Source organism: Ambystoma mexicanum, chromosome 6p (assembly GCF_040938575.1).
Source record: "Ambystoma mexicanum isolate Mex_15411 chromosome 6p, UKY_AmexF1_1, whole genome shotgun sequence".
In the NCBI taxonomy this organism is placed as follows: Eukaryota; Metazoa; Chordata; class Amphibia; order Caudata; family Ambystomatidae; genus Ambystoma; species Ambystoma mexicanum.
The window spans coordinates 1,267,298,305-1,267,324,134 of NC_090935.1; the positions used below are offsets into that span (position 1 = coordinate 1,267,298,305).

The 25,830-nt window shown below is 47.3% G+C and overlaps 1 protein-coding gene across 5 annotated transcripts in view; it reads left to right on the forward strand.

Moving 5' to 3' along the window:
• KDM4C (lysine demethylase 4C) overlaps positions 1–25,830 on the forward strand; it is a 3,084,728-nt gene that overhangs the window by 1,899,428 nt on the left and 1,159,470 nt on the right. For all 5 annotated transcript variants that reach the window (XM_069625930.1, XM_069625928.1, XM_069625929.1 and 2 more), the window contains 2 exons: positions 3,134–3,318; positions 14,062–14,269. In XM_069625930.1, coding sequence (XP_069482031.1) covers positions 3,134–3,318; positions 14,062–14,269 — 393 coding nt within the window. The remainder of the gene's footprint in view (positions 1–3,133; positions 3,319–14,061; positions 14,270–25,830) is intronic.

Consider the following 25,830-nt stretch of genomic DNA (forward strand, 5'->3'; position numbering starts at 1 on the left):
CACCAGGGGGAACAACAGATGTGGCACCCCTCCCCACAATCGCTCAGCTTGGCGGCATGGTGCCTGAGTTGAAGTCTTTAGAGCATCTGAGTTTGTCTGCGGATAACATGCGCATTATTCCAGGCAGCCAGGAAACCCTGGACCATATCTCAATACAGGAGTAAATGGCTCAGGTTCTGTCATTGGTGTTTTAAGAAGAAGTTGGATCCGAGGGTGGTCACGATTGACACAGTGCTGTCCTTCGTGTCCTCCCTAGCAGAGTCAGGGGTTCATGTTCTGTCATGCAGGACTTATCTCTCAGCGGTTTCCGCTTACCTTTCTACAGACCTGTTCTTATTCTCTAGCTAACCCAGTGGTGAAGAGGCATTTTGCTGGCTTGACATGCCTCTACCCTCCGGTTCGTAATCCGCACGCGCCATGGGACCTAAATGTAGTCCTGACGGCGCTGTGCCATAAACCCTTTGAACCAATGGCTATGGTAGACCTCAAGTACTTGTCTTGGAAAGTGTCCTTTCTGGTCGCCGTTACGTCAGCGAGGAGAGTGAGTGAGCTCCAGGCATTGTTGGTGGAGCATCCTTTCTTGCTCTTTCACAAGGACAAGGTAGTCCTTCGGACAAACCCGGCTTTCTTGCCGAAGGTAGTGACCGAATTCCATCTGAATCAGTCGATCTCCCTTCCGGTCTTTTTTCCGAACCCTGCCTCAGAGGCTGAAAGATTTCTACACTGTCTTGATGTCCAAAGAGCTCTTAAGTTCTACCTGGACAGGACTTCTGAGCTTAGGAGTTCTTCTGTACTTTTTGTGACCTTCGGTAACCCTCAGGGCAAGCCGGCATCTAAGGCAACTATATCCAGGTGGATTGCCGCCTGCATCACGAAGTCTTTCACCGTTCAAAGGCTGAAACCTCCTAAAGGTATCCATGCACACCTGGTCCGGGGCAAGGCAGCCGCGGTTGCTTTTCAGAAATATGTTCCCTGGGAGTCCATCGCTCGGGCAGCTACTAGGGCCTCCCCATCTGCTTTCTGTAAGCATTACTGTCTCGACATGAGCTCTAGAGCTGACGCTCAGTTTGGTCAGGCTATGCTGAAGAACCTGTTTCAGTAAGGGGTATTTCCATCCACCCGTAGTTCCTGTAAGGAGTGCTTGGGAATCTCCCACAAGTATGGAGGAAAGGGGTCTGGACGTAGGAGTATTACCAGGTTACTCACCGTAGTGACCACCTTACTCCGAGTCCATAGTCTCCTTTCCTCCATACGCCCGCCCGCCGTCCCCTTTAATAATGTTCCCCTATTATTGCTAATGGGTCTTTGACCCGGCGATAGAAAAGGACTGATGGGCGATGCGTGGGGCAGAGCCAAGGTAGGCGGGGTTATGGCCACGTGCCGGGCCCCGCGCAGGAAAGAGAGGAGGGACACATTTTTGTAAAAAATGTGGATGCTTTTTACAAAGTGCTCCGGTCCCGTCCCACAGGACGGAGAAATGTCCCACAAGTATGGAGGAAAGGGGACTATGGACTAGAAGTAAGGTGGTCACTACGGTGAGTAACCTGGTAATTATTAACCAACCAATCTTCACTTATTTCGCAAAATGCTATAGCTTTCATTTTGTTAGCTTATTTTCTGTTTTAGTGGTACGGATAGGAATCCGGTTTGATTAGCTTTCTAGACAATGGACGGACTTTGTTGTCGGATATCCTGACGAGCACCTTTTTAACTACTTGTCTTTCATTTAGGATGGGGCTAAAGCAAAAAGGGTCAGACAGGACTGTTTTGAATATAGAGACACATCATTCAAAATGCCACCTGGTCTGTCTCCCGATTCTGACTTGCGACAGAAGCAATATGGATCAACGTGTCTTAAATAGTGGACTTTGATATTTGTAAAACCACAGAATTGTCTCTCTTCGGCTGCATTACTGACTTGACATAAGAGATGTGAAATTTGTTGGGCTTTCGTGTTTAATAGCCAAATCGTTGATCACGATGTCATGGATGAGAGGCAATGTGCCAACGGTCAATGCCTGTATGGAGAACTCCTGTAGTGCATTGAACAAGAGAATGCAATTAGAAATGTATCAAATCCTATCTCTCGCCACAAAGACTGCGGGGGGAAATTTCAAACATATCTCGACAAAGTTGCCCAACATGACAGGTAAGCACTTTATTGAAGGTGTTATAACAAAATGTAATGGCTTGAGGTTGAAATACCTGCAACAGGTTTTGTCGCAAATTGTATGCATTGCTACTTGCAAACTGTTCTGCATCTATGATAATTGATGATTGTGATTGTATGTTTCACTGTTTCATGATTAACCACTGTAAAAAAAAATCAAACTAAGCAATATTCAAATTGGAAAGGTGATAAAAATAGAAGCGTGGAGCATGTACTGTGAGGTAGGCTGTGCAAATTCACCAGCAATTAGGGTGGTTGTGAAGGGGGAAAACACCACCCACAAAAGCAAAGAAAGGCTGCATATTAAAAAGCTTAACTCTATGCAAAAATGTCTGTCAAACATGCACTTCGGGACAAAACACATAGACCTTAAAAGACTAGCATTGCATTACATGTCGCAGATAAAACGCACGCACACTCACTAAAGTGAAAAAGTGAGAAATTAGAGCGAGGACTGAATAGGTAGAGGGACGTTGTATGTGTATTTTGGGTCTGTCTCTGTCATGGCTGTAATCCATATAAGTCAGCAAGAGTGAAATTAGTGTTTTGGAAGTGTTAAACAGGAAACCATTAACAGTGTAACTAGCCATCATAACCGTGAAAGAGAATGGGGCTGAAACTAGCATATATATTTGAGTTTGTTTCCCATCTTCAAGGATGGACAATACAGTCACTACTTCTAGGGGTGTTAAGTAATGGTCGAGCAGAAATGAATATTTTAAGGAAGTAGTCAGCGTTGGTAGTTTGTATCTATGTGAGGTATAACGTAGACACCTTAACAACTACAAACATCTGACCCCTTTTGCTTGATATTGCTAGTTGCAATCTCTACGATTTCTCCAAGGTTTTAGTCCGAATGGCTTCCTTGTGGGGAAAGGATAGGAACGGCTGCTGGGATCAGGTTTTATGTTAAATGCATAAAAATGTACATATTTAAGCATTTGTTTCCTTTTGTTTATTTAGAGCCACTTGACATTTATATAAAAGAAGAAGCCTCAGAAATTGAAACCGAAGCCTGGGCTAAACCTCTTGTCTACCTTTGGCAGAAAAGGCCATGCAACTTTATCGCTGAGAGAGAATATAATTCATCCGTTGCCAAATTGGAGCCTTATTGTGCCATTTGCACTCTACTGCTGCCTTATTACAGGGTAAGGGGATTCAAGCTTATTAAATGTACTGAATACTGAGTACAATAAACCACAACAAATATAATATTTATTGAATTAGATTGTGAGCAAGTTAAGATTGTGCAAATATCTACCTGTCAAGTTCTTTCGGATTGATTGGACGTTCTTCCCACATATTCCTCATAATAGATATGATCTCCAACACCAGCTGCCCTTGGAAACTATTGTAACCAGCAACGAGAGCAGTGCAGGTCTGCTTGGTGCGTTGGGTGCTCATGACGGCAAATGTGATGCCGGGGCAAAATATATGCAGCCACCAGCACTCCATTAGCTCAGTTCCGCCTTTTTTCCTAGCACTCTTCTTGTGAGGGAGCTACAGAAAAGCAAGAGGTGAATAAGAATCTGTCAAGTAGGGACGGCCAAGAGGGGGATGAGGCATCCGTGGGAGGGAAGGACTAACCTGCCAGAAAAAAATTACAAAGGTAATTAATTTGTTCTCCTAATTGATTCCTTCCTTCCACAGTTTTCCTCGTATTAGATGGACTTCCAAAGTAGTACAGAGCTCTGTGGAGAATCAAAGCGAGAAACCATCACCTTTACCAGGAAACGCAGAAGAACTGCACAACCAAAGCTGGCATCTTGACCAATAAGAAATCCTGGCAGTAGAGCATGGCAAATATGCAATGAAGACTACATAGCTGCCTGACAAATGTCCGAAACAGGGACATCGTAAGCAGGTCATAGAGGGATCCAGCAAGCCTCTCCTGGAATAAGTCCTGAGACTATTGGGCACTTCCTTTCCAGCCAGTCCATAGTACTCCTAAATGCAGAGGACATTCACCTTGGACATGTTCTGCTTAGTAACACCCCATCTTGTATGTGCCCCATCATAACCAACAGAGAGTTGATCATCCCGGTCAAGTGGCACAGCGAGTAGTGCGCTCGCTTTGACATCCCTGCAGAGCTTGCTAACGCAGGTTCAAATCCCTGCACGGCCAAACTCAGCCTTTCATCCTTCCGAGGTCGATAAATGAGCACCACACACCGTGGGTAATAATAAAAGCAGCACTCAGATACCTGAGGGTTCGTAGCGCTATATAAATGTGAAATTATTATTATTATTAATATTATTATTATTATCCCTCCTGTTGTCCTTTGGCTGAGATCAATAGTAACTGAGAGCACACTTGGGGTCCTGATGGTAAAACATGTACTTCGTTTTAGATGGATGAGGCAGTGTTAAGAAGACCAGAAGATGAATCTTCTGTGAGAGATGTAATCTGACACAATCTTAGGAAGGAAGGCCAGGCAAACTCCCATTGCCACTTCCCCATGGGTTACCCTCTCGCCTTGGTTTTTCAACCAATATCTGGCAACTCTCTCCTTTTGCATTTCCATTTTCTGCTCAAATTTCCAGTGCTATGCTGATGACGCCCAACTCATGTTCAGGCTTCCCTCAGCCACCTCCTCTCCTTCCCTCATCTCTGATTGCCTAATCTCCGTTCAAAATTGGTGTGCCACAAACGATCTTTGTCTAAATGCCAACAAAACTGAGATCCTCCTCATTGGTACACCTTCACCATCCTTTCCCCTCACTCTCTGGCCAGCCTCCCTTGGCCCTCCTCCTACCCCTACCTGCGAGGCTAAGAACCTCAGAGTCATCTTTGACTCCACACTTACCTTCTCCGCGCACATCTCTGACATCTCTAAAAAGTCAAATTTCTTACTGCATCTCCTTAGAGGTACTCTGCCTTTCCTTTCCTTCCCCTGAAGCTCACTTTCTCTCAAGCTCTGGTTCTCTCTAGGTTGGACTACTGTAACAGCCTCTTTCTAAATTTACCTACCTCCACTCTCCGCCCTTTACAACTAATCCAGAACAGGACTGCAAGACTTGTCCGTGACCTTAAGCCCTGGGATCGTATCTCTCCAGCTCTGAAATCCATTAATTGGCTCCCAGTGGATGCAAGGATGAAATTTAAAACCCTCTGCATTGTCCACAAGGCTTTCTAGGGCCTGGGTCCAAAATACCTTCAACTATCCCTCAGTAAATTAAATACCTCTGCTCTCGAGCCCTTCGCTCCTCTTCAAACTCCCCCAGGGTCAGCCGTTTTTCAAGGAAACGAGCTGGAGTTAGATCTGTCTTCGGCTGGGGCCTCCCTTTGGAACAGCCTTCCTGCCTCCTTGAAACTTGAGGAGAACCATCTCTGGTTCCGGAAACAGCCCAAGACCTTCCTCTTCGCTTCTGCCTTTGCCCCTCTTCTCCCCTGCTGATCTTCTTTCTCTCTCGGCATCGTGCACCTGACCACCCTCTCTTCTTCGGTACCTGCTCACCCTGCTTCCCTCCTGCACTTGCCTCCAGGCCATCCCTTGCATTGGGCTCTGTATCTGTACCCATACAGTCCCCTACCCACTTTTCTTCTTCTGCACTTATCCAGATACACCCTATCTGACTAACTTATCACTTTACCACTTGCTGGCTGCACTACCATTGCTTATCGCCTTTATTTATTTATTTTTATTTATTACTATTTATTCCCTCCTCTGCTCCGCGCTTTCCACTTTTCCCCCCCTTCCATGCACGTTCCCCCTTTTCCCTTTCCCATGTACTTGCACGCTCTTAATGTCACTGGACCTAGTAAGATTGTTGTTTTTGTTCTCTCCCCTGTTTCCCTCCATTTGCCCAGTCGCACTCTGAAACACTTGTGTATGAGCGCAATATAAATAAAATATAATTTCATTTCATTTATCATTTCACTTTCTCCTTAGTGAAAATGAGGTAATCTGGTATTAAGGACAGAGATCAGTAATTGCTCACTTGCCTGCGATAGGTGACAGTGGCCAGGAAAATCACCTTGAGGGTGAGCGCCCTTAAAGAACAAGAATGCAAGGGCAGAAAGGAGTCGCCATGATGAATGCCAAAACAAGGTTCAAATCCCATGCAGGAGACATATACTGACATGGTTGAAACTGATTAAATAATCCCTACAAAACTGCATTACAGTTGGGCTGGAAAAGAATGAACTCTTTGCAGGGGTCCTCATAAGCTCAAAAATAGCACCCAGGTACTTCTTCAAAGTGCCAATCTGAAGGCCCTGTTCCTCTTTCGCAGCTTCTGGTTTCTTCAAGACAGCAGGTCTCCCTCTACACCTATGATTATTTCAGCATTAAATTCAGTACGTCTCTCCTATACCTTGGATTGAATATGTATCCCCACTCTTCATTGAGGGTGCTGGGGTCAGTCGGGATACACCATTCCTCAAGCTTACCACTTCCATTAACCCTTCACTAGGTCCACCTGTGTCTAGGCAGCTCATCCTCTCGCCAATAGGGCTCTATGTACTCCCCCCTCTGGTGTAGCCTATGCCTACCATGCCACTATTTTGGTCACTTGCAGCTATGTTTAGTACTACCTACTGCCACAGATGGGCTCACAAACTCTCAGATTCCAAACTGTGATTCAAGAAATTTTATTTGAAGCAATATCAGATATTCTGATTTTGAAGGTATTGTGCAGGGGGTGGGGTGCACTAGTGGACTTCCCCCTCTCATGGTCCTATGGTCTCCCACCTTGACAACCCTATTCTGATACTCCCCTGATCAGATTGTAGTGGATTATCGATATTTTTGTTCCACCACAGGCACCAAGCTCGGTTTTCTCCTTCCACTTGGTCTCTCTTCTTTCCTTGATGTTTCTGCTCTCTATTTTACTCTTCCCCATCTTCCCCGATCTCACCCACTCCCCTCATCTTTCCCTATGATGTTCAAGCGCTCTCCTCTCTCACTTTCTGCCTTTATCTATGTCCTCTCCACGCTACTCTCCACAAACCCCACTCTCCTCTCCCTTTTCTCCACTCCTTTTTCTCACCTCCTTTCCCTCCCCCCCTCTCATTCTACACCTGGCCCCTCTCACTCACCCTACATAACACCACCCTCTCTCACTACCACCATCTCACCTTTAACAATGGCGTGATCAACAGTGGTACCATATTTATTTAACATGGCACATACAGGGGGAGGCAGAGATTTGAGGCCTTCCCAATGCCCCCACTCCACCTCTGCGGCAGGACTAACTGAATACAAACCCTTGTATGCCACTGGTTGGGAGGAGTCCTCTGTCCCTCCTGCCCCCCTGCACCTGCTCCAAGCCTGAAGAACTCCATAGCAGACCCTGCCACACTGTTCCCAGGTTGCTTAGTCTGTGTTTATCCTGGGAAGGTTGGAGAATGTGTCCGCTTTTCTCCAGGGTCCTTCTCCCTTTCATCCTCCTTTTCTGGGGATTCTGCTCCTATTTTGGCCTTGGAGATTGGTTGGGGTAGTTTTCTCTATGCATTTCTGATCCTTTGTCTTGCTGTGCTGTTTCAAATCGATATTGCTTAATTACTAAATTTCACTCACCCTGCCACCATTTTGCAATTGTTCCTGCATCTGCATAAGTGGCGTTACGTTTGAGCGATGGGGTTATCTGCAACTCTAGTTGTCGCCTCTCATAGTGTCCACCGAACACTGTTGACCGTGAATTTGGGAATTACTAGATTGTGTCAATGAGGGTTACACAGACAAGTCTTTTCGATGCTATCTTGGTGGCTTTCTTGCACACACTTTGGATTTTTCTGGCATATTTCATATGTGGAACAGAATTTACATCCGACTTCTGAGTGCTGGTAGCCACAAAAGTCATAACAGGCAATTCTGGCTTGAGAGTCTTGATGCAGTGTGTGTGCTAATGCCTTAACCGTCACTTCTGAGCGGTTAGAATAGGGATTTTCGGTACCCGTAGTGGTGAAAATACCACCCTTGGTGGGAATAGTGTGCCTGCAGATCCCACTCTGTTAACCCTATGGGTGGCCCTTTGGATAATGCCTGTTTCAATCCAGTCTTCCATGGCTCAATCCTCATGAGAAATGTTGGGGAGTTCCTCCTTCTCACCACTCCACCGACTGCAATGATTTCGTTGACGCACTCTTCAATTATCGTGCCCCTAGAATCAAGCCACCCTGATGGTATTCCACCTCAATAGGAGCCGATCATTGCTGCCAATTCTCTGTTGACTTTTGGCAGTCCCGCCATTTTCTATCCCTCAGTGCCTCTCCAGATTGCATCGCCTATTTGATTAGTCAACAGCATCTCAATTTCCTCTGCTGCTGCCACATCCCATCAACTGGGGCGCCACTCACTTCTGGACAATGACTTCATGGATTGCTGGTCTGCTACTTTTCTCCCCACTTGTGAATGTGGCCCAGGAAGGGAGACCTATCCTCCAGCTCTGAGAAGTTGGGGTCATTAGAGAGCCTGACTAGCTTTGCCCACTCCCCATTTCTTTATACAACCTGCACATTATTACATTTGCAATATAGTACCCTGTGCATGCCATCTTGGAAAATTGTAGCATGTAGGTAAACCTTTGAAAGTAAGGTGAATGTGGGCACTGGCCTCGTCTCAGGCAGTGTTCAGTATATTTCTCATTTCCCTTGGCTATTATGTCATCTGCTTTCGTCTCTTCCTCTGCAAGTGATTTGTCTACCAGTAGCAAGAATGAAAGGGGGAATTGATGAAGATCTACATGAAAAACTGTCATGACAGTGATATGTTCCACCATTCCATTCTAATAAATGACACATTATAAACTTCTGAGTAAGAGGGAAAAGGGCAAACCGGAGAGTAAGTATGCAGTTGCATCGCTGTACATGGAGAAACTGAACAAAGATGAGATAGAGCAGATTCAATAGATAAGCAGGGATATCATGTGAATGTGATTGGGCCATATCTAAGAACAACAAAAAATAAATATTTTGTTGGTTGCAGCTCATTTTTCATTTTGGCTCAGTAAGGTGGCCCTTTGGTGCCAATCAAACTGTTTCTTCTATAGCGCACTGTCACTAAAGGCATCATGGCGCTATCAGGAGATACCGAGGAAAGGACTGAGAGAGACCACGTATGTAAAGAGGAACGTTTTCAGGCCTTGCTTAAAAGATACAAAATCGGTGGTAGTTCTTAACCGCTGAGGCAAAGAGTTCCAAAGCCTGGGCCCGGCCACAGAGAAGACTCTTCCACCCATCTGCTTCTTTCTGTAGCTAGGCACGCATAGGAGTGCTGCATTAGTAGATCTCAGAGGTCTATAGCTATGAGGCTTCTCATGAATAGCTAAGCATCCTTTGCCATTCCTTGTGCGGTGAATCAGGCACAATAATTTGAATTTAACCCTCACCTCGTTCAGCAACCAATGAACAGATTGCTGTGCCCTGGTTACCACATTCCGAAACAAATGTGTTTCACCAGACGCATGGCTGCGTTTTGCAGCACTTGAAGGCGATGAATGAGATAGGACAGCTGTGCCAAATATATAGCGTTGCAGTAGTCAATACTCCCATTGACACCCGCAGCCACTATCTGCGCATGGAATTTTTCAGGCACAAAGGGGAGAGCCTTCTTTAACTGCTTGAGTTTAAGAAACCCCAGGCCACACACTGCATTAACTTGAGCCTTCCTGGACAGAGATTCTGATATTTTAATACCCACATTTCGGACCATTTTGACTGGCTCTGGCAATGAACCCAGAGAAGCTGGCCAAAACACTGCGGTCCATTCACTGGCTGCCGGTGATAAGACCTCCATGTTTCCACCGTTCAGTTTAAGCCAACTTGCCTCCATCCAGCCCTGGATTGAGTCCAGGCAGTTTTTTAATCTTGCACCAATTTCTGACTGGCCCGGCTGTAGTCTAAACTAAATTTGGGTGTCGTCTGCATAGGAGAAAACCCTTAAGTCAAATGAGCAAATAAGTGCCATCAAAGGGCGAATATATAAATTGAAAAGTAGAGGAGACAAATGCTGACCCCTGTAGTACCCCACATGTCACTATGACCGGGCACGAGCAGTAAGGGGGAAGATAAACTATTTGAGAGCGAAAAACCAAGAAATCCCGAAACCAGTGCAAAACTGCCACTGAGAGCCCTGCTTCTTTCAGCTTAGATAGCAAAACCCCATGATCAATAGTGTTGAAGGCGGCTAACAGGTCTAATAAAATTAGGCCTGCCGTGCCCCCTTCGTCTCTGATCGTGGTAAGGTCATCGCGTACTGACACGAGAACCGACTCGGTGCCCATCATCGGGCAAAAGTGTGCTTGTTTCATAGTTTTAAAAAAAGCCTTATTGGCTTGGGCTGATCCCCCCCACCCCCCTCCACTCATTAATTGAAATCACCTAGAATAATTACGTTTTTAAAGTGCAGTGCTAAATTTAAAGCCACAAAGGCTTTAGAGAAAGCAGCAAGATTAGTAGACAGAGGGCGATAGTCTAGCATCAAATGACACACCCAGGATGCATTCACTATGATTCTAACCGGTAGGTGTTCCATGTCTGCCTCCAAAATATTAGGCAGCAGTGAACATTCATATTGCACGTTATAAATCAGTGCAACCCTCCCCGCCCCCCCCCCCCCCCCCCCTCCCGGGGACTTAGCCCTGCGGTCCACCTGAAGAATAGCGTAACCCGGTGGTAGCCTTTGTATAAAATCAGGACCAGTCAGCCACCTATCCGTGACGAACACGAAATCAGGGCAGTGGGATTCTGAAAAGGAATGCATCTCGAGTCAATGCGACACAAGTGATTGTGCATTAATCGGGCAAGCATGCAAGTGGGTGGAGGGACCAGGGGCAGGCAGCATCTTCGCCTGCATTTCCTGCCTGCCAGCTGGAGAAAGATTCTGAGGTGGTGCTAAAGTGAGAATCTCCCTACGCGTAACCAACTTACTGATATCATGCTGTGCCTAGAGCACAGACTCTGCGCGGACGAGCGTAGACGGGCCGGACTTTGGCCTGACTTCGGGCTGCGCTCGGTTGCGGCGCTCCCGGCGCTGCCGTTTAAGTAATGTTGCCATTAAGTTAGAGACAAATCCAAGCGCAGGCCGGAGCAAATGAAGAAGAGCGAGGAAGAACTTGCGTTTTAGAGGTGCATGCAAGTGTGTAAAAAAAAAAAAAAAAGAAAGCTGAGAGATGAAGTCCCGGCACGAGCACCGGTCTCCCCAAGTCCAGGCACACTTGCTGCCGCTATACACAGTGTACAGGGAAATTAAGTTACAAAATACAAAGTTTTAAAACAAACTTTAGTGAGTTTAATAAAAATGATAGCAATGGTTTGCTTCTTTTCCCAGGGCGTCCAGAAAGCCGCCAGGCACAGTAGCGCTTAAAAGGAAATTAAAATTAATTGGTTAAAACCAGAAAGGTAGAAACAAAGTAAAAATAAACACAACAAACCCACACTTTGCAGTGTGTCCCTGCAGCTCTGCAGTGTCAATTACAGCTCACCCAATATGTGAGATGTAATGGACACTATAGATGTCTAGAGGCAAGACCTTGTCTTTTAGAGACAAGTAACGTTCCTAAGTATTTGACTGCACTGCCTTGTGTCTCGGTAAACAGCCATTTTAGGATCAGGGTTGACACTGTATTCATGCAAATGTCCATCTGAACCAAACACACCTCATGGAGGATGCCTCTTCTAAGATCTGTTTGTACTATAGTATATTTTAGGATTGGTCAGTGGCATTCGTCAACATGTTTGACCATGGCCAAACAACAGTCCACCCTGTTCGACTAATCATTGCCAGGCAAGGTCATTCTTTACCATGCCATAACGGAGAATGGGCAATAATCCTTCCTCTCTGACATCTTTTTCTCTACCTGTGGTGTCCCCCAGGGATCTAACCTCTCTCCCTGGCTGTTCAACCAGTATCTGGCACTCCTTGCCCACCGCATCGCCGCTCTCTGCCCCAACTTTCAGTGCTATGTGAATGATACCCAGCTCATTTTCAGGCTACCCTCGGTCTCCACCTCTGCTTCCCTCATCTCTGACTGTTTGTCTGCTATCCTGGAATGGTGTGCCGCCAGTGACCTCTGCCTTAATGCCAGTGAGACTGAGATTCTACTCATCAGCACACCCACTCCCTCCTTCCCTGCATCTCTCTGGCAGGCCTCTCTTGGCCCTCTTCCTGCTCCTAACTGCAAGGCAAAAAACCTCGGGGTCATCTTCGACTCCACACTCTCCTTCTCTCCTCACATATCTGACGTCTCTAAGAAGTCACACTACCAGCTGCACCTCCTCAGAGGTATTCTTCCTTTCCTCTCCTTCCCCCAGAAGCTCACTGTCCCCCGAGCCCTGGTTCTCTCGAAGCTGGACTACTGTAACAGCCTCTATCTAAATCTGCCTGCCTCTACACTCCGCCCTCTGCAACTTATCCAGAACAGGACTGCAAGACTTGTCCTTGGCCTCAAGCCCAGGGACCGTATCTCTCCAGGACTGAAATCTCTACACTGGCTCCCAGTGGCTGCGAGGATTAAGTTCAAAACCCTCTGCATTGTCCACAAGGCCTTCTGGGGACTGGGGCCTAAATACCTTCAACTCTCTCTTCCTAAATATCTTCCTTCTCAAGCTCTTCACTCATCCGCTTCCAACTCCCTCAAGGTCAGCCGCTTCTCCAAGCAACGAGTTGGGGGTTGATCTCTCTCCGCAGCAGGGGCCTCCCTCTGGAACAGCCTTCCTGCCTCCCTGAAACTTGAGGAGAACCATCTCCGGTTCCGGAAGCACCTCAAAAACTTCCTCTTTGCTTCTGCTTTCTCTCCCCCTCTCCCCTGCTAATTCTTGACTGAAACTGCACTGAATCTGCAACTGGGCCACTCTCACCGATCTCGGTCCTTGGCCCAGCCACTCTCCACTTGCACTGCCTCCCTGGCAACCCCTGCACTGCAGGACTGTCGCTGTATCCCTACAGCCCCCTTCCCAGCACTTGTCTGCACTTACCTTGCACTTGCCACCAGTTGGCCCTATTATTTATCTATTATTCTACCCTGTACTGCACTTTTCCCCCCTCCCTTTCCCCTTGCACTTTCCCTTCCCCCTACCCATGCACTTGCGCGAATGACACCTGGCCTAATAGGATTGTTGTCTGTCTTCCCTTTCTTCCCCCCTCCCTGCCTCTTGTGTATAGGCGCTTTACAAATGCCATATCATATCATATCATATAACACACAAACAACCTGTCTTCCTGGGACCTGGCTGTGGGTGTATGAAAGTGGAATGTTAATAGTGAGTGTGGGCACATCTCACATCCACAGTTGCCTATTCACTACTTAGATGTAAATTAGGTATCCTGTTTTTCATCGGATATCAAAAACATTTATTTTGCCTTTTCCTACATGTCCATATATTGCATGAACAGATTTCATTTTCCTTGGGAGCATATTTAATTTAACCTAACAAAAATTAAAATATGCTCTAAAATTGGTCTGGGATTATCCTTGAGAAATTGGGTGGAAATAGTGAGCAGCAGCATCTGGCTGAGAAGTGTGTGTCTCCCATTTGGTGCAGTACGTTATTCCTATTTATGGCTGGCATCTGCAAAATCTTATTTTGCATTAAAAGGTAACTCTGCCAGTCCATCACAGGTAGGTGCCTTTTGATCTATTCTTCCCCACACTCCACGCAAAGTTAATTTTGCAGAAGGTGCTAATTTGGTGTAATGGTGGCTTGGATGATTTGCTATTTATGAAATCGGAATTTTACAGATTCCTTTTGGTCCTTTTTTTGTGTGGAATATTTGGGTAACCTAAACTAAATAATTAAAACATAAAATGTTTTTACTTTGTGTAAATATTAAACATGCTGTTCACTTTCAAGTATCAGCAGTCGTGAAAATGAGTATGCCTCATCATCAGACATAAAACAATTTTTGCTACAAACATTTCTCAGTTTTTCGGTTTGGTGTATTTTTCAGTCTGACATCTATAATGAAGAAATTCAATCCTACTGGGAGACAATATCCGATGGGATATTTCCAGCAAATCAGAAGACAAAACCTCTTATTCCAGAGAAGTGTTTTGCATACCCCGCCAAGGTTCAACGAAAGCAAACACATAGCATGAAGGAGAGTGGAACAAGTCGTTTAATGTCTTGCACAAAGTGTTGTGTTCAAGTCCATGCAAGTGAGTATATCAGAATGTATATGTATGCTGAATGTGGTGGTTATGCATCCCTATTTACCTTTACTCATTATTTGTTTTGAGTGGTAGAATGTTGGTGGGCAAGGGGGCATAAGTAATCACTTGTCTATTCCACAATATGTCTTATGTTGAACATTGTTCCGGGATGGCATATTAAGCAAAAGACATTGTTGGCAAATTTAGCCACCAATATGCATAAGTTCTTCTAGAAAACTGTGATCAACTAGTTCAAGTATTATATTTTGCCTCTGGTTAAGGCTTTGAAATAGCTACTGTAGGGAATTACTCTGTACATGTTTTGGTTGCTCCGGTCTAGTCTGAACAACTATGTTGTGAGGTCTTTCTCAGGTAAAAGATGCAATGCTAAGCAAGTTTCCCAGAGGATGTTCTGCATGCAATATAGATGTCAACAATTTTCAATGTAATATCATTAATATACACAAAACGTTCTGGTATTTTGACTTTTTATTTGTTTACATTTCTTAAAAATTCCATTCCACCGACCCCTTGGCTCATTGGCATTTCTTGGCTGCTTGGACACAGATGCAAACATTCCTTGCACCCTTAGCTGCCAGCTTCTTGTGTTGAAGGTTCTTTCCAGATATTGTGATTTGGAGCTGTTTTGTCTGGTAATGTTTTTTCTTTCCTCTGTTCACTCCCACCATTAACTGTGTGCTAATAGTTCGAGTTATGACTGTCTCGTGAACTTGGAGTGAACGAAGACAATGTACTCACCCTCCAAAATACTGTGTCAGGGTTCGTGCGTGACATGAAAACCGTCAAGGCCAAGTGCGATGATCTAGAATCGAGGTCACGCAGAAACAACATCCGCATTGTGGGGGTACCGGAGTATGCACTCAAGGGCCGCATGGAACTTTGCTGGCCTAGTTTAGGCAGTTGTACTGATGTCAGTTTCCTTTTTTTTTTTTTCAACTTTTGTTTATTGGCAGAAAGTTAAGACAGGTATAGCACATAGTACACAGAGATACTCCTGAATCATCACAACCCATTTAGACCTTAGATCATGCACTTTCCAGGACAGCCGGAATGGGGGCGTGGAGGGATTGACACCACGGGGGAACGCAAGGTGCTTTGTGCTTATGCTGAGTCGGGCGGGCCTGGCTGGGGGGGTGGAGCTCCACTCAACCTTGTCTCTACTGTTCAGATAGCTCAGAATTTGGACCACACATTTTTGGGGCGGGATGACATAGGGATCCAATATACTCTTCTTCACACATTTGTACCCAGGTGAGGGCTTTCAACCACATCTCCTGGGTGAGGGGGAGCAACGCTTCCAGCATTGTAATATACATTTTTTTGCGACAATTGCACTCACATTAAAAAATGTTGACATTTTCTTGGTATTTTCTCCCACCCATATCCCAGACAGCAGGGCCAGTGGATCAAGGTCTACTGGGGACCCAATTATCTCTGATAGCACTTTCGTTACCTCCATCCAAAACTCACTCAGCGCAGCACAGGACCAAAACATATGTATATGATCTGCCTCTTCAGATTTACATCTCGGGCATGTTTAAGTCAGGGTGTGTGTGAATTTCACTACTCTATGCGGTGTATAATAATGTCTGTTAAGGAGTTTATACTGTATGCAGCGGAATCTAGCACTGAGGGAGACTTTGCGCGTGTGGGCACACATTTTGTACCACATTTCATCAGTAATTTCCATTTCTAGCTCCCTAGCCCATGCCTCCGTGGTTTGAGGGATGCATTCTCTAGTTTTCCCAGCAGCATTCTATACAGTGAGGATATTATGCCCCTGCCACCTGTAGAGTTTGCTATTTATTGGAGCTCGGGAGAGTCTGGGGGCTCGTCTGTGTAGGAGGGCTACATTGCACGGACCGCCGCTCTTAGCCTAAAGTATTGTACTAAATCAAGCGCTGAGTTGGAGTGTTCTGGCCACCACGTTTGGGGGGTGATAAATTTGCCATTGCGGTATAGATCAGTTAGTGCTCGATAGCCTAGGTTCTCCCAATGTCGCAGGAAATTCTGGTGCTGGGAATTGCCCTATGGGAAGCCACTTATAGTATGGGCGATGCTCTTGTTTCGAATCCAAAATCCTATTCCATGCTCTGATCGTGGTGGCCACAGGGTCCGATGGGGCGTCTGTCTGGAACGTGCGGTGTAGTAACAGGGTCATGATGTTGGTCCCGTCACATGCCAACTTCTCTAATTTGACGTGAGGGGGCAGATTCGTGGGTGCATATCAGTGCGTTGCGTTTTGGTTCTGTGCTGCGATCCAGTAAAGTCCTAGGTCTGGGGCTGTGAAGCTTCCTTTTTCGTAGGGTGGGGTCATATGTTGCCACTTCTTGCGGACAGCACTAGAATGCCAGAGGAATTGGGCACACGCTGAGTGGAGCCTATTGAAGTATTGCTTCCCATGCACATTGGCAAAGATGAAGAGGAGCTTGGGGACAGCGATCATTTTAACTAGGGACAGTGGAAGGTTGCGCCATTTCAGCATCTTGGATTCTATAACCTGCGCTGTTGCTTCGTAGTTATCCATCAGTAAGGAGGCTTTGGTTAGTGACACCTGCACCCCTAGGTACTTGATGCCCCCTGGGGACCAGCACAGGGGAAATTCACATGACGGCTGTTGGGTTGCCACCGTGAGAGGGAATATTTCAGATTTAGAATATTGATGGTAAAGCCAGAGTACGTGCCTATTCTCGTTATGTTCCGAATAATCGGGTCTAGGTATGTGGAGGGGTTTCTAACATATAGGAGTACATCATCAGCATACAATGAGATGATTTCTGGCGTATCTAGCAAGTGAATACCTTTGCATGTGTGGCGATCCCTAATGTATTCCGCCATGGGTTCAATGGCGAGCGCAAAAAGGATGGAGGAGAACGGACATCCCTGGCGGGTACCCCTGTGGAGCGCGAAGGGAGGGGAGACAATGGAGTTGTCTAGCACCCTGGCCATTGGGCCTGTATAAAGCAGTTTTATATAGGAGATCATATTTGGTCCTATTCCCAATTTTTCCAGCACAGCCCATAGGTATTGCCATGAAACCATGTCAAATGCCTTCTGGGCATCTAGCGTGACCGCCACTGCATCTGTCTTCAGGTCAATTCTGGACATCACATTAAACAGACGTCGGATATTAAATGCAGTAGAGCGGCCTGGGACAAATCCACTTTGGTCTGCGTGGACCAGGTGGGGCATAAATGGAAGGAACCTGTTTGCTTTAATTTTGGCAAAGATTTTCATGTCCGTTTTGATAAGCGATAAGGGCTTGTAGGAGCCACATTCGTCTGGGGGTTTCCCTGGTTTGGGGAGGACAGTGATTAGGGCTTCCCTTAGGGAGGGGGGTAGGGTGGCTAACCGGAGTGATTCGGTCCAGACCCTGTACAGTATGGGAGCTAGGATGGCAACATGTTCCTGATAGAACTCAGATGTAAGCCCATCAGGACCCGGGGCCTTGTTCTTCGGAAGGTCCAAGATTACCTGGACTATCTCATCCAAGGTGAACGGGGCATCTAGTTGTTCCTTAGTGTTGTGGGAGATAAGGGTCATAGGAATACGTTCTAGCAAGTCGTCCGGGTCATGGGCCGTGTGTTCCGGCTGGGGGCCATATAGCCTGGCATAAAAGCTAGCGAAAGTGTCAATGATGGCTTGGTCAGACCAGTGTCGTAGGCCTTGTTCATCCACAACACTATCTATTCGGGTCCTGCCTGCCTCCCGCACGCATTAGCCTGGCTAGAATTCTTCCAGGTCTGTCCCCCTCACCGTACCTTCGGGCCACCACGGGGCGAACATAGTACCCCACCTCGCTCAGGGCATGCGATTCAAAAAGTTCTAGCTCTGTTCTAATTTTGGCTGGGATTGCCAGAGCAGGCGCAGAAGCATATTCCTGTTCTAGAGCTTTGAGCTTAGTTTCAGAATTATTTAGGGCCTGCCTTATGGATTTGACCACCCCCGCTTCTCTTGAGATGCACATCCCTCTTATGTATACTTTAAATGCCTCCCAACGGGCTTGGCGGCTCGAGACGCGACCCTACGGATAGTGGTTGTTCTGTCCAGGACATTGTCAAGGATGAGATTCATGTCTCCCCCCCCCCCAATATAGTGGGGGACTTCCACATATCTCATAAGGATGGCGACCAAGGCATCTATAAATACAGGAGAGTCAGTGTTGGGGCTGTATGAGTTCACGAGCAAGCATTCGTCGTTAGCCAGCGTGCAATGGAGGATTACATATCTACCCTCTGTGTCAATGTGGGATGTGTGACGTGTGAACTTCACCGATTTGTGGATAAGAGTCAGGACTCCCCTAGTTTGAGTGTAGAATTAGGTATAGAATCTATTGGGTCCCCAGGACTGTGCCAGGTTAGATGATAGGAGTTTCAGAGCGTGTGTTTCCTGCAATAGGAGTACCTTGATCCCATGTCTTTGGACATACGCCGTGATCCTACGGGACTTTGTGAAATGTGTCAATCCCCGAACATTGCAAGTCAATATTTTAACAGCCATGCTGACTCTTTATGGGACATCTCAGATAAGGGACTTGTCTCTGACCATAACCATGTGTGCTGCGGTGACGTGGAGACATGCTAGCAATTTATGGAACATACCAATAGAAGAATCCATTTCTGATTACCATCACATGTGTTGCGGAGGCGGGACCATGCCCCCATTCCAAACCCGTCGTCACTTTTCTGCCGATTTTTGTAAAACATTCCTCAACTTCGCCGCCCCCACCCTCACCGCCTGGTGCAAACTAGCAGTGTAATAACACTCTCCCATGGAGCGACCAACTGCGTGCCGTCCCCAACTTGGCAACGCTAGGATTACATCATCCGTAACAAGAGTGTCAGGGTGCCGTATCAAACCCGGCCACTCCGGCCCATTTGCCCAACGGGGGCAGACCTGAAAACAAAGCAGAAAAACTGGTATTGCAATTGCAATGGGGGTCTCCACTACCGTGTACCCAGTTAAGCAAGTAGTGCGGCACGAATTGCGCCTCTAGGGCAGCATTAGGGTTACAGTGTATTGTGTTACATTGAGCAAATATTGGCGGATGGCCGCTGGTGAAGAGAGATGTGGTCTAAATTTAAAGCATAGGAACTATAGGAGGCCTTAGTCAGAAGGATAGTGACGGGTGGTAGCAGATACAGAAAAATGAAGTCTCAATTAATACATTAGAAGTGTAAGGTACCTCAATCATTGTCCATCAAGTCGTTTACAGGTGCTTCTAGTGGGATCTGTGACTCAATGAATTTGACTGCTTCATCCGGGACCGTGAAAAAGTATAGTTTATTGTGGTAGGTGAATTTCAGACGTGCCGGAAATAACATAGCGTATTCGATTTTCCTTTCTCTGAGCATTTTCTTCACCCCACTAAATTGTCTGCGCTCAGCCTGGACCCCCACAGAGAAGTCTGGGAAAATTCTAATTTTTTGCGAGTCCATTCTTAGTTTGCCCTTCTCACGTGCAAGGCGCATTATATGGTCTCTGTCTCTATAGCTGAGGGCCTTTGCTATTATGGGCCTGGGAAAGTCGCCGGGCGGGGCGCCCACTCGATTGTGAAGAATGGTGAAAGTGTAGGATCGCCAAGGAACTCCTTGAGGAGGGTCTCGAACGCTAGTTCCATGCGGCCCTTGAGTGCATACTCCGGTACCCCCACAATGCGGATGTTGTTTCTGCGTGACCTCGATTCTAGATCATCGCACTTGGCCTTGACGGTTTTCATGTGACGCACGAACCCTGACACGGTATTTTGGAGGGTGAGTACATTGTCTTCGTTCACTCCAATTCTGGTCTCAGCCTCAGTAATCCTGGTGCCATGTTGGTCCAACTTCGATATAAGTGAGGCCACATTCCTATTTATATCAACTAGCTTTTCATGGAAGGAGGAGAAGTTCTTTGCCATGGACTCCATGATTGCCGTAAGGTTGGGCTGAGGGGGTTCCAGTGGGTTCTCCATGTCCCCGTCGCTCGAAGAGGCGGTGCTCCGCTCTGTGTGTCGGCTTGATAAACTTGTCCATGGCTCCCTCCCTGGCTGCCCCGCGAGACTTGTTGGGCATGTCAAGGGTGGGTGGAATAGTTTGTAGAAATAATAGATGAGCAGGCGCTGCCTGCGCAGTTAGGGAATGGAGTCAGATAGGCCCAGTGGGCAGCGGATCTAGGTGGCGCCAGGGGTGGACACCATGCAGGCGAGCGAGAGCGTCGGAGCACTCTCCGTTGGGTCTATATTCCAAGGTCCAAGCGGGCCACAAAACCGGGGGCTGGATACTGGGCAAGTCCCCACAGATCTAAAAGAGGGTGCAGGGGGAACAGTCAGTCAGCCTGCAAAAAGTTGTAATGGTTCACAGCAGCAGGGGGGAAGGGTGTGAGGCCAGGGCCCAAACCCCCCCTCAGGTCGATGATGGTGTAGACTGGGTGGTGAATGGCATCCACACCACATCCAGGACAGCGCTAGGGGGGGCTCCCCTTCAGAAATATATAGAGTATTGAGAGCCTGACGGTGCCGGCCACATGGGCTGGAGTTTACAGCGGCAGCCACGCAGGCAGCCGGGCAGACCCAGGACTCCAGCAGCAGAGTTTGCGGCATGCCGTGGAGCAGCACGGCCCAGGCACAGACACACAATCCAGGTGCAGGAGCCGGGGGCCGCGTGCGCACGTACCATGTGGTTGTAGGTGTATTACGGGGGCCCCCCAGCTCCTCACCTCAGGCTCCGGCGGTCCGGATGATATGTCCGGTGGGCTCCAGGCAGGCAGGGTGGCCACGGTTCTCCCGGCAGCCCGAGGCACGGCGCGGTCACGGCCGGCCGCCCGCTACGTCAGGCAAGCTCAAGCCCCACAGGCGGCGCAGGAGCCTCCAACAGCGCTCAGCCAGGCTGGACGCACACCAAGCCCTTCGGCAGGGTGGGGGCGCAACTCGGCGGTCCAAGGTCTCCCAGGGCCGGAGGAAGGAGAAAAGGGCTCACGGCAGACTCCGCAGCAGGGGCCTCTTCACAGGGGGCGGAGGGTCACGTTGCCGGGCATCTGCAGCGTGGGCTCAAAAGTTCGGGTATGGCATGGCCCGGGCTGGGCGCCGTACCGCCTCCATGGCCCAGATGTCAGGACGCCGCGACTCGGTCCCTGCGGCCCGATTTTTTTCCAAAAGTGGCTGTGGATGTAGCGCAGGATCGGTGCTACCGCTGACAAGTGTTTGCTGTGCCCGATTTAATCTTTTGCCGCTGATGCAGTTAGATACAGGATTGCTGGGCACGGAGCTCCACTTCTAAGCAGCCATTTTGTTGGCCGCTCAACAGCGCCCCCTGTCAGTTTCCTAAATATGATTCATAGTTGGTGTCTTCTGGACCTGGATGGGCTTTTACTAAGGCCCTTTTATTTAAGGGCCTTCATAGCAGGTTATTTGGGCCCTTGCTCCTGAGGAGATTTTCTACTTCACAATTTGCAAACGGAAGAGCGCTATGAAACCTATGGTGATTTTCATAGACCTTACTGGACAGGTGGCCGGGGGGAGGGCTGTTCCTTTGGACCAAATAGTCCCAGCAATCAGAGAAATGACAGTTTGACCTATGGTCTGAGTCATACTGGACTAATACACTATACCGGGTTAACGTTGAGGTGCATGCTGGGCCACAGACCACATTCCATTTGAAATGCCAACTGGAGAGAGCTCAGCCGTGTAAAGGCATGAGTTGTTGCCTAGATAGTTGCTTAGAAGTCAGCTGCCCAGGGTTGCTTTTCTTAGCAGGTCTGTGCTCGAACGTACACATTGCACCTCAGAGGCTAATGCCGACCTATATTCTGGGGGTCCTGCTAGGATGCCTGACCAGCTCAAGTGTACCAAAGTGGTACGATAGAAAGCCTCTTATTTTTCAGGCTCACGCTGTCAATTAATTGGGCATAAGCACACTCTACAGTCCAGCACGAGCAGAAATATCCCAGCATTTTAGGTTATTCTCCCTCCACCTGCCACTAGGCTGCTTCCCCATTGTTTATGCAAATTGTGTGGCCTCAGATAGCTGTCTTCTCCATTGCCCCAGTTTGAGGAATGGCAACACTGTGTCCTTCCGAGATGTTTAGCCTCCTAGATAATGAGTCTTGGGGAGCAGTCTCCACCTGGCTGTAGGACTGTGACGAGCGGTAGGCACAGTCCACCATATGGGTTAATGTTTCTATCCCCCTTCCCCTCTGATCATTGCACCCCCTATTTCTGTTAGGAATCTCTGTTACCTGACCTATTAGTCCAATGCTTACCTGCTTCCTTGGAGACTCCGACAGCCTTGGTAAGTTTGACAGCCAAGGATATGGATTTCAAAACATTCATTGTTGACTTTTGGAAGCTGCACGGGAATGCATGACAAGTCCTTAAGGTCTGCTTCACTAATGCGTAAGGAACCATGTGACCACCACGTCCTCCCGGACTTCCGTATTAAGCACAACGAGACGCCACAAAAGCGTTCTTGCAACAGTTCCCGTCGCCCAAACCCTGTATGTAAAGTATCTTGTTTGCTTTTCTAGATTTCTTAGGTATTTAGTTAGTAAGATTTACAGGAGCCTATTTGTGGTTTCTAGTTGATCTGTGACTTTTGTTGAAGACAGGATCAGGATTGTTTTTCTTCATTGCCATTGTGTTTTATAATAAAGGTACCATTTCATCCTATATAAGTTGTTGGGTTTCTGACTAGTCTCCCTGGTCATCTCCTGCACTAACACATAGCCCTTGTCATCCTCTACAGCACCTGTATCCTGAATCCCAAGTTTTTGAAGTTAGGAGGTGTGTCTCGTGACACTTGCGCCGAGGGGAAGGCTTTCCATTGTGCGGTCAAACCCTGCCAGTGGATCATGTCCTTACTGGTTATTTGTGCATGCTCCTGAGAGACCTTCAGGCCGGCCGTGATCCCTAACAATTTCAGACCCTCTAGGACCAATCCTTCTAGAAAATTCTGGTACTCGCCACTCGTTCCCTCTGGTTATCCGATTGCAACCTCCACTAGCACAGTTGAAGACTGACTCTCCAATGTCTCCATCTACACCGTCTACGCTTAAGATTGATGCCACATATTGGGTTCCCACAGCTACTTCTCCAATTGATGGTCTGAGCTGGACATTCTTCAGGGCAGAGGGGTGGATGCGTCCTCTAAGATTTCTTTATTACCATCACCATAGAGGATTCTTTGATGGATCGACTTGAAGAAACTTGCTCATTCTCACCATCGAAAGAAGTTGTTGGTTCCTGTGCATATGTCTCTCAAGTTCAAGTGGTCAAGGATATTAATGTAAAAGGACTTTGTAAAGATGGCTCTGGTCATCTGGAAAGAGCCATACACACATATGTTTTAAGACAGTAAACGTCTTGGTGAACACAGCATCACCTGTTCAATATGTTTTTAATATTGGCACTGAGTTGGCCTGAGAATCCAACCTCTTTGACAAAAGCCCAGGTTTGTGACTTAGTTGGATTTCTATTTATGTGGAATGCAACCACAAAACATGGCTCACCTTACCTGCCTTTGCAGATAATCTACCCCTCTCGACTGCACCTCTCCACTGAGTGGAAAGGGCTACCTCAACAAAGGCATGCACACTTTCCTCTCTTTCAAATGTTTGGTATTGAAACATGTATTATTATTTTTTAAATAAGTTTTATTAGTGAATTGGCAAGATTAGAACTGAAAGTATATTATTTCGTACACTTATCTCAAAATTCACTGTATACATTTTTTTATTTCCCCCTCCCCAACATTAACTTTATTAAACCCAACTTCCACCTCAACCCACCACTACTATCCACTACCCCCCCCCCCCCAACTCTGCCCTAGGGTGGTTGCTGCAAATGTCCCAGTGGAGCCTGCTCTGTCAGGCTCCCTTTATCTTTTGCCCCATCTATAAATCTGAGTCATGCTTCCACATTCTCTGGTATTCTCTGCAACATGCCTCTGAGGTCTAGGTTGGGGCTCACCTTCTCGGTCTCCCTTCCCCTCCCTACACTGCAGTTCAATTAGCTATTCCCGTTCGTTTCTCTCTTTGTTCTTGCTCCCTACGCTAGTTCACACTCTTCCCCCCTGGTTCCTCTGTGGGCTCTGGGCCTCCGTCTCCGGTTGCTAAATTCGGACTCTCCGGGTTATACTTCTCTTGGAAGGCTGCCCACTCCACTTCCCTTGCCGGGGTTTGGTTATGTAATTGTCTGGTCAGCTGTTCCATCCTAAACATGTCCAGAGTTTTTGCGGTACACTGTCTTTCATTTGGGAGTTCCTCTTTCTTCCAACCCAAGCCAGGCAGGCTCTAGCTGCCAACAGCAAGTAGTGTGGCATATGCAGGAGTTTGACCCAGTCCTCTTCTACCCTTTCCACACCAAATAATACAAGGAGAGGGGGTCCATTTGCCTGCCTATCCCATCTAGGGTCCTTATCCATCCCAGAATTTCTTTCCAATACCTCTGTACCTTCTTACACGCCCACCACTTATGCCAGTAATCTGCTGCTTGCCCACACCTCCTCCAACAATATGGGTCTACTCCCGGGTACATTTTTGACAATCTTACCGGATTCCGGTACCACCTGAAAAGGAGTTTGAGCCCATGCAATTTGTACTGACAGGTCACTGAGGTTTGGTGTGCATTCATGCATAACCTGCGCCACTGGTCTGCCTCCATTTCAATTCCCATGTCTCTTTCCCATCTCTTCTTAAATACTTCAATCTCCCCTCCCTGTGACTCTAGCAGTGCCTGGTACAATTTGGATATCAATCCTCTCATCTCTTTCTCCGTGTTCAGTATCTTTTCTGTACCCGTCAACTCCCTTTGCAATTCCTCCTTCCACACTTCCGACATCAGTATCCCTTTCAGCTGCAGGTACTTGAATACAGAAATTGTCCCCCGACCCACAATCTCTTCCAGCTCTTTCAATTCTATAAATGCATCTTTCTTCAGACTTGTCCCACTCTCTCTACCCCTGCCTCAAACCAATCTTGGAACCTCAAATGATCCGGGATGTGGTCTCTTATCGGTGGTGCCCATATGTGACTCGATGGGAAGGGCCACGTTGTGACCCCCGCCATTTCCATTTTGACTCTCCATAGGCTCCAGTGCGGGCCTAGAATCTTGTGTCATTACCTACGTTTGGGCTGTTTCTCGCGGCGCCCAGAGCCACTCTCCCAGCGTGACTGGCCTGAATAGGTAATTGTCAATGCTCACCCATTGTTTCTGTTTGTCTCCCCACAAGAGGGGGACCAGGGCCCTGAATTGGGCTGCTCTATAGTAGGTCTGCATATCGGGCAGGCTCACTACCCCCTTTACTTTGGGCTGTACTAATATTCTGTGGGCCACTCTGTTTCTTCCCCTGCCACAGGAACCGCACTATTCTCCATTTTAATTCCGCAAAGTGCAGGTACGGCAGCCCTATTGGCAGTGCCTGATATAAATACAGTACTCTAGGGAGAAGCACCATTTTTAACGCGTTCAGTCATCCTAACCATGAAATTGTAAGCTTCAACTAGGTGTCCAGATCATCAGAGAGCCGGTACAGTAACAGAGGGAAGTTCCTTTTGTATAAATTGTGTCCCTT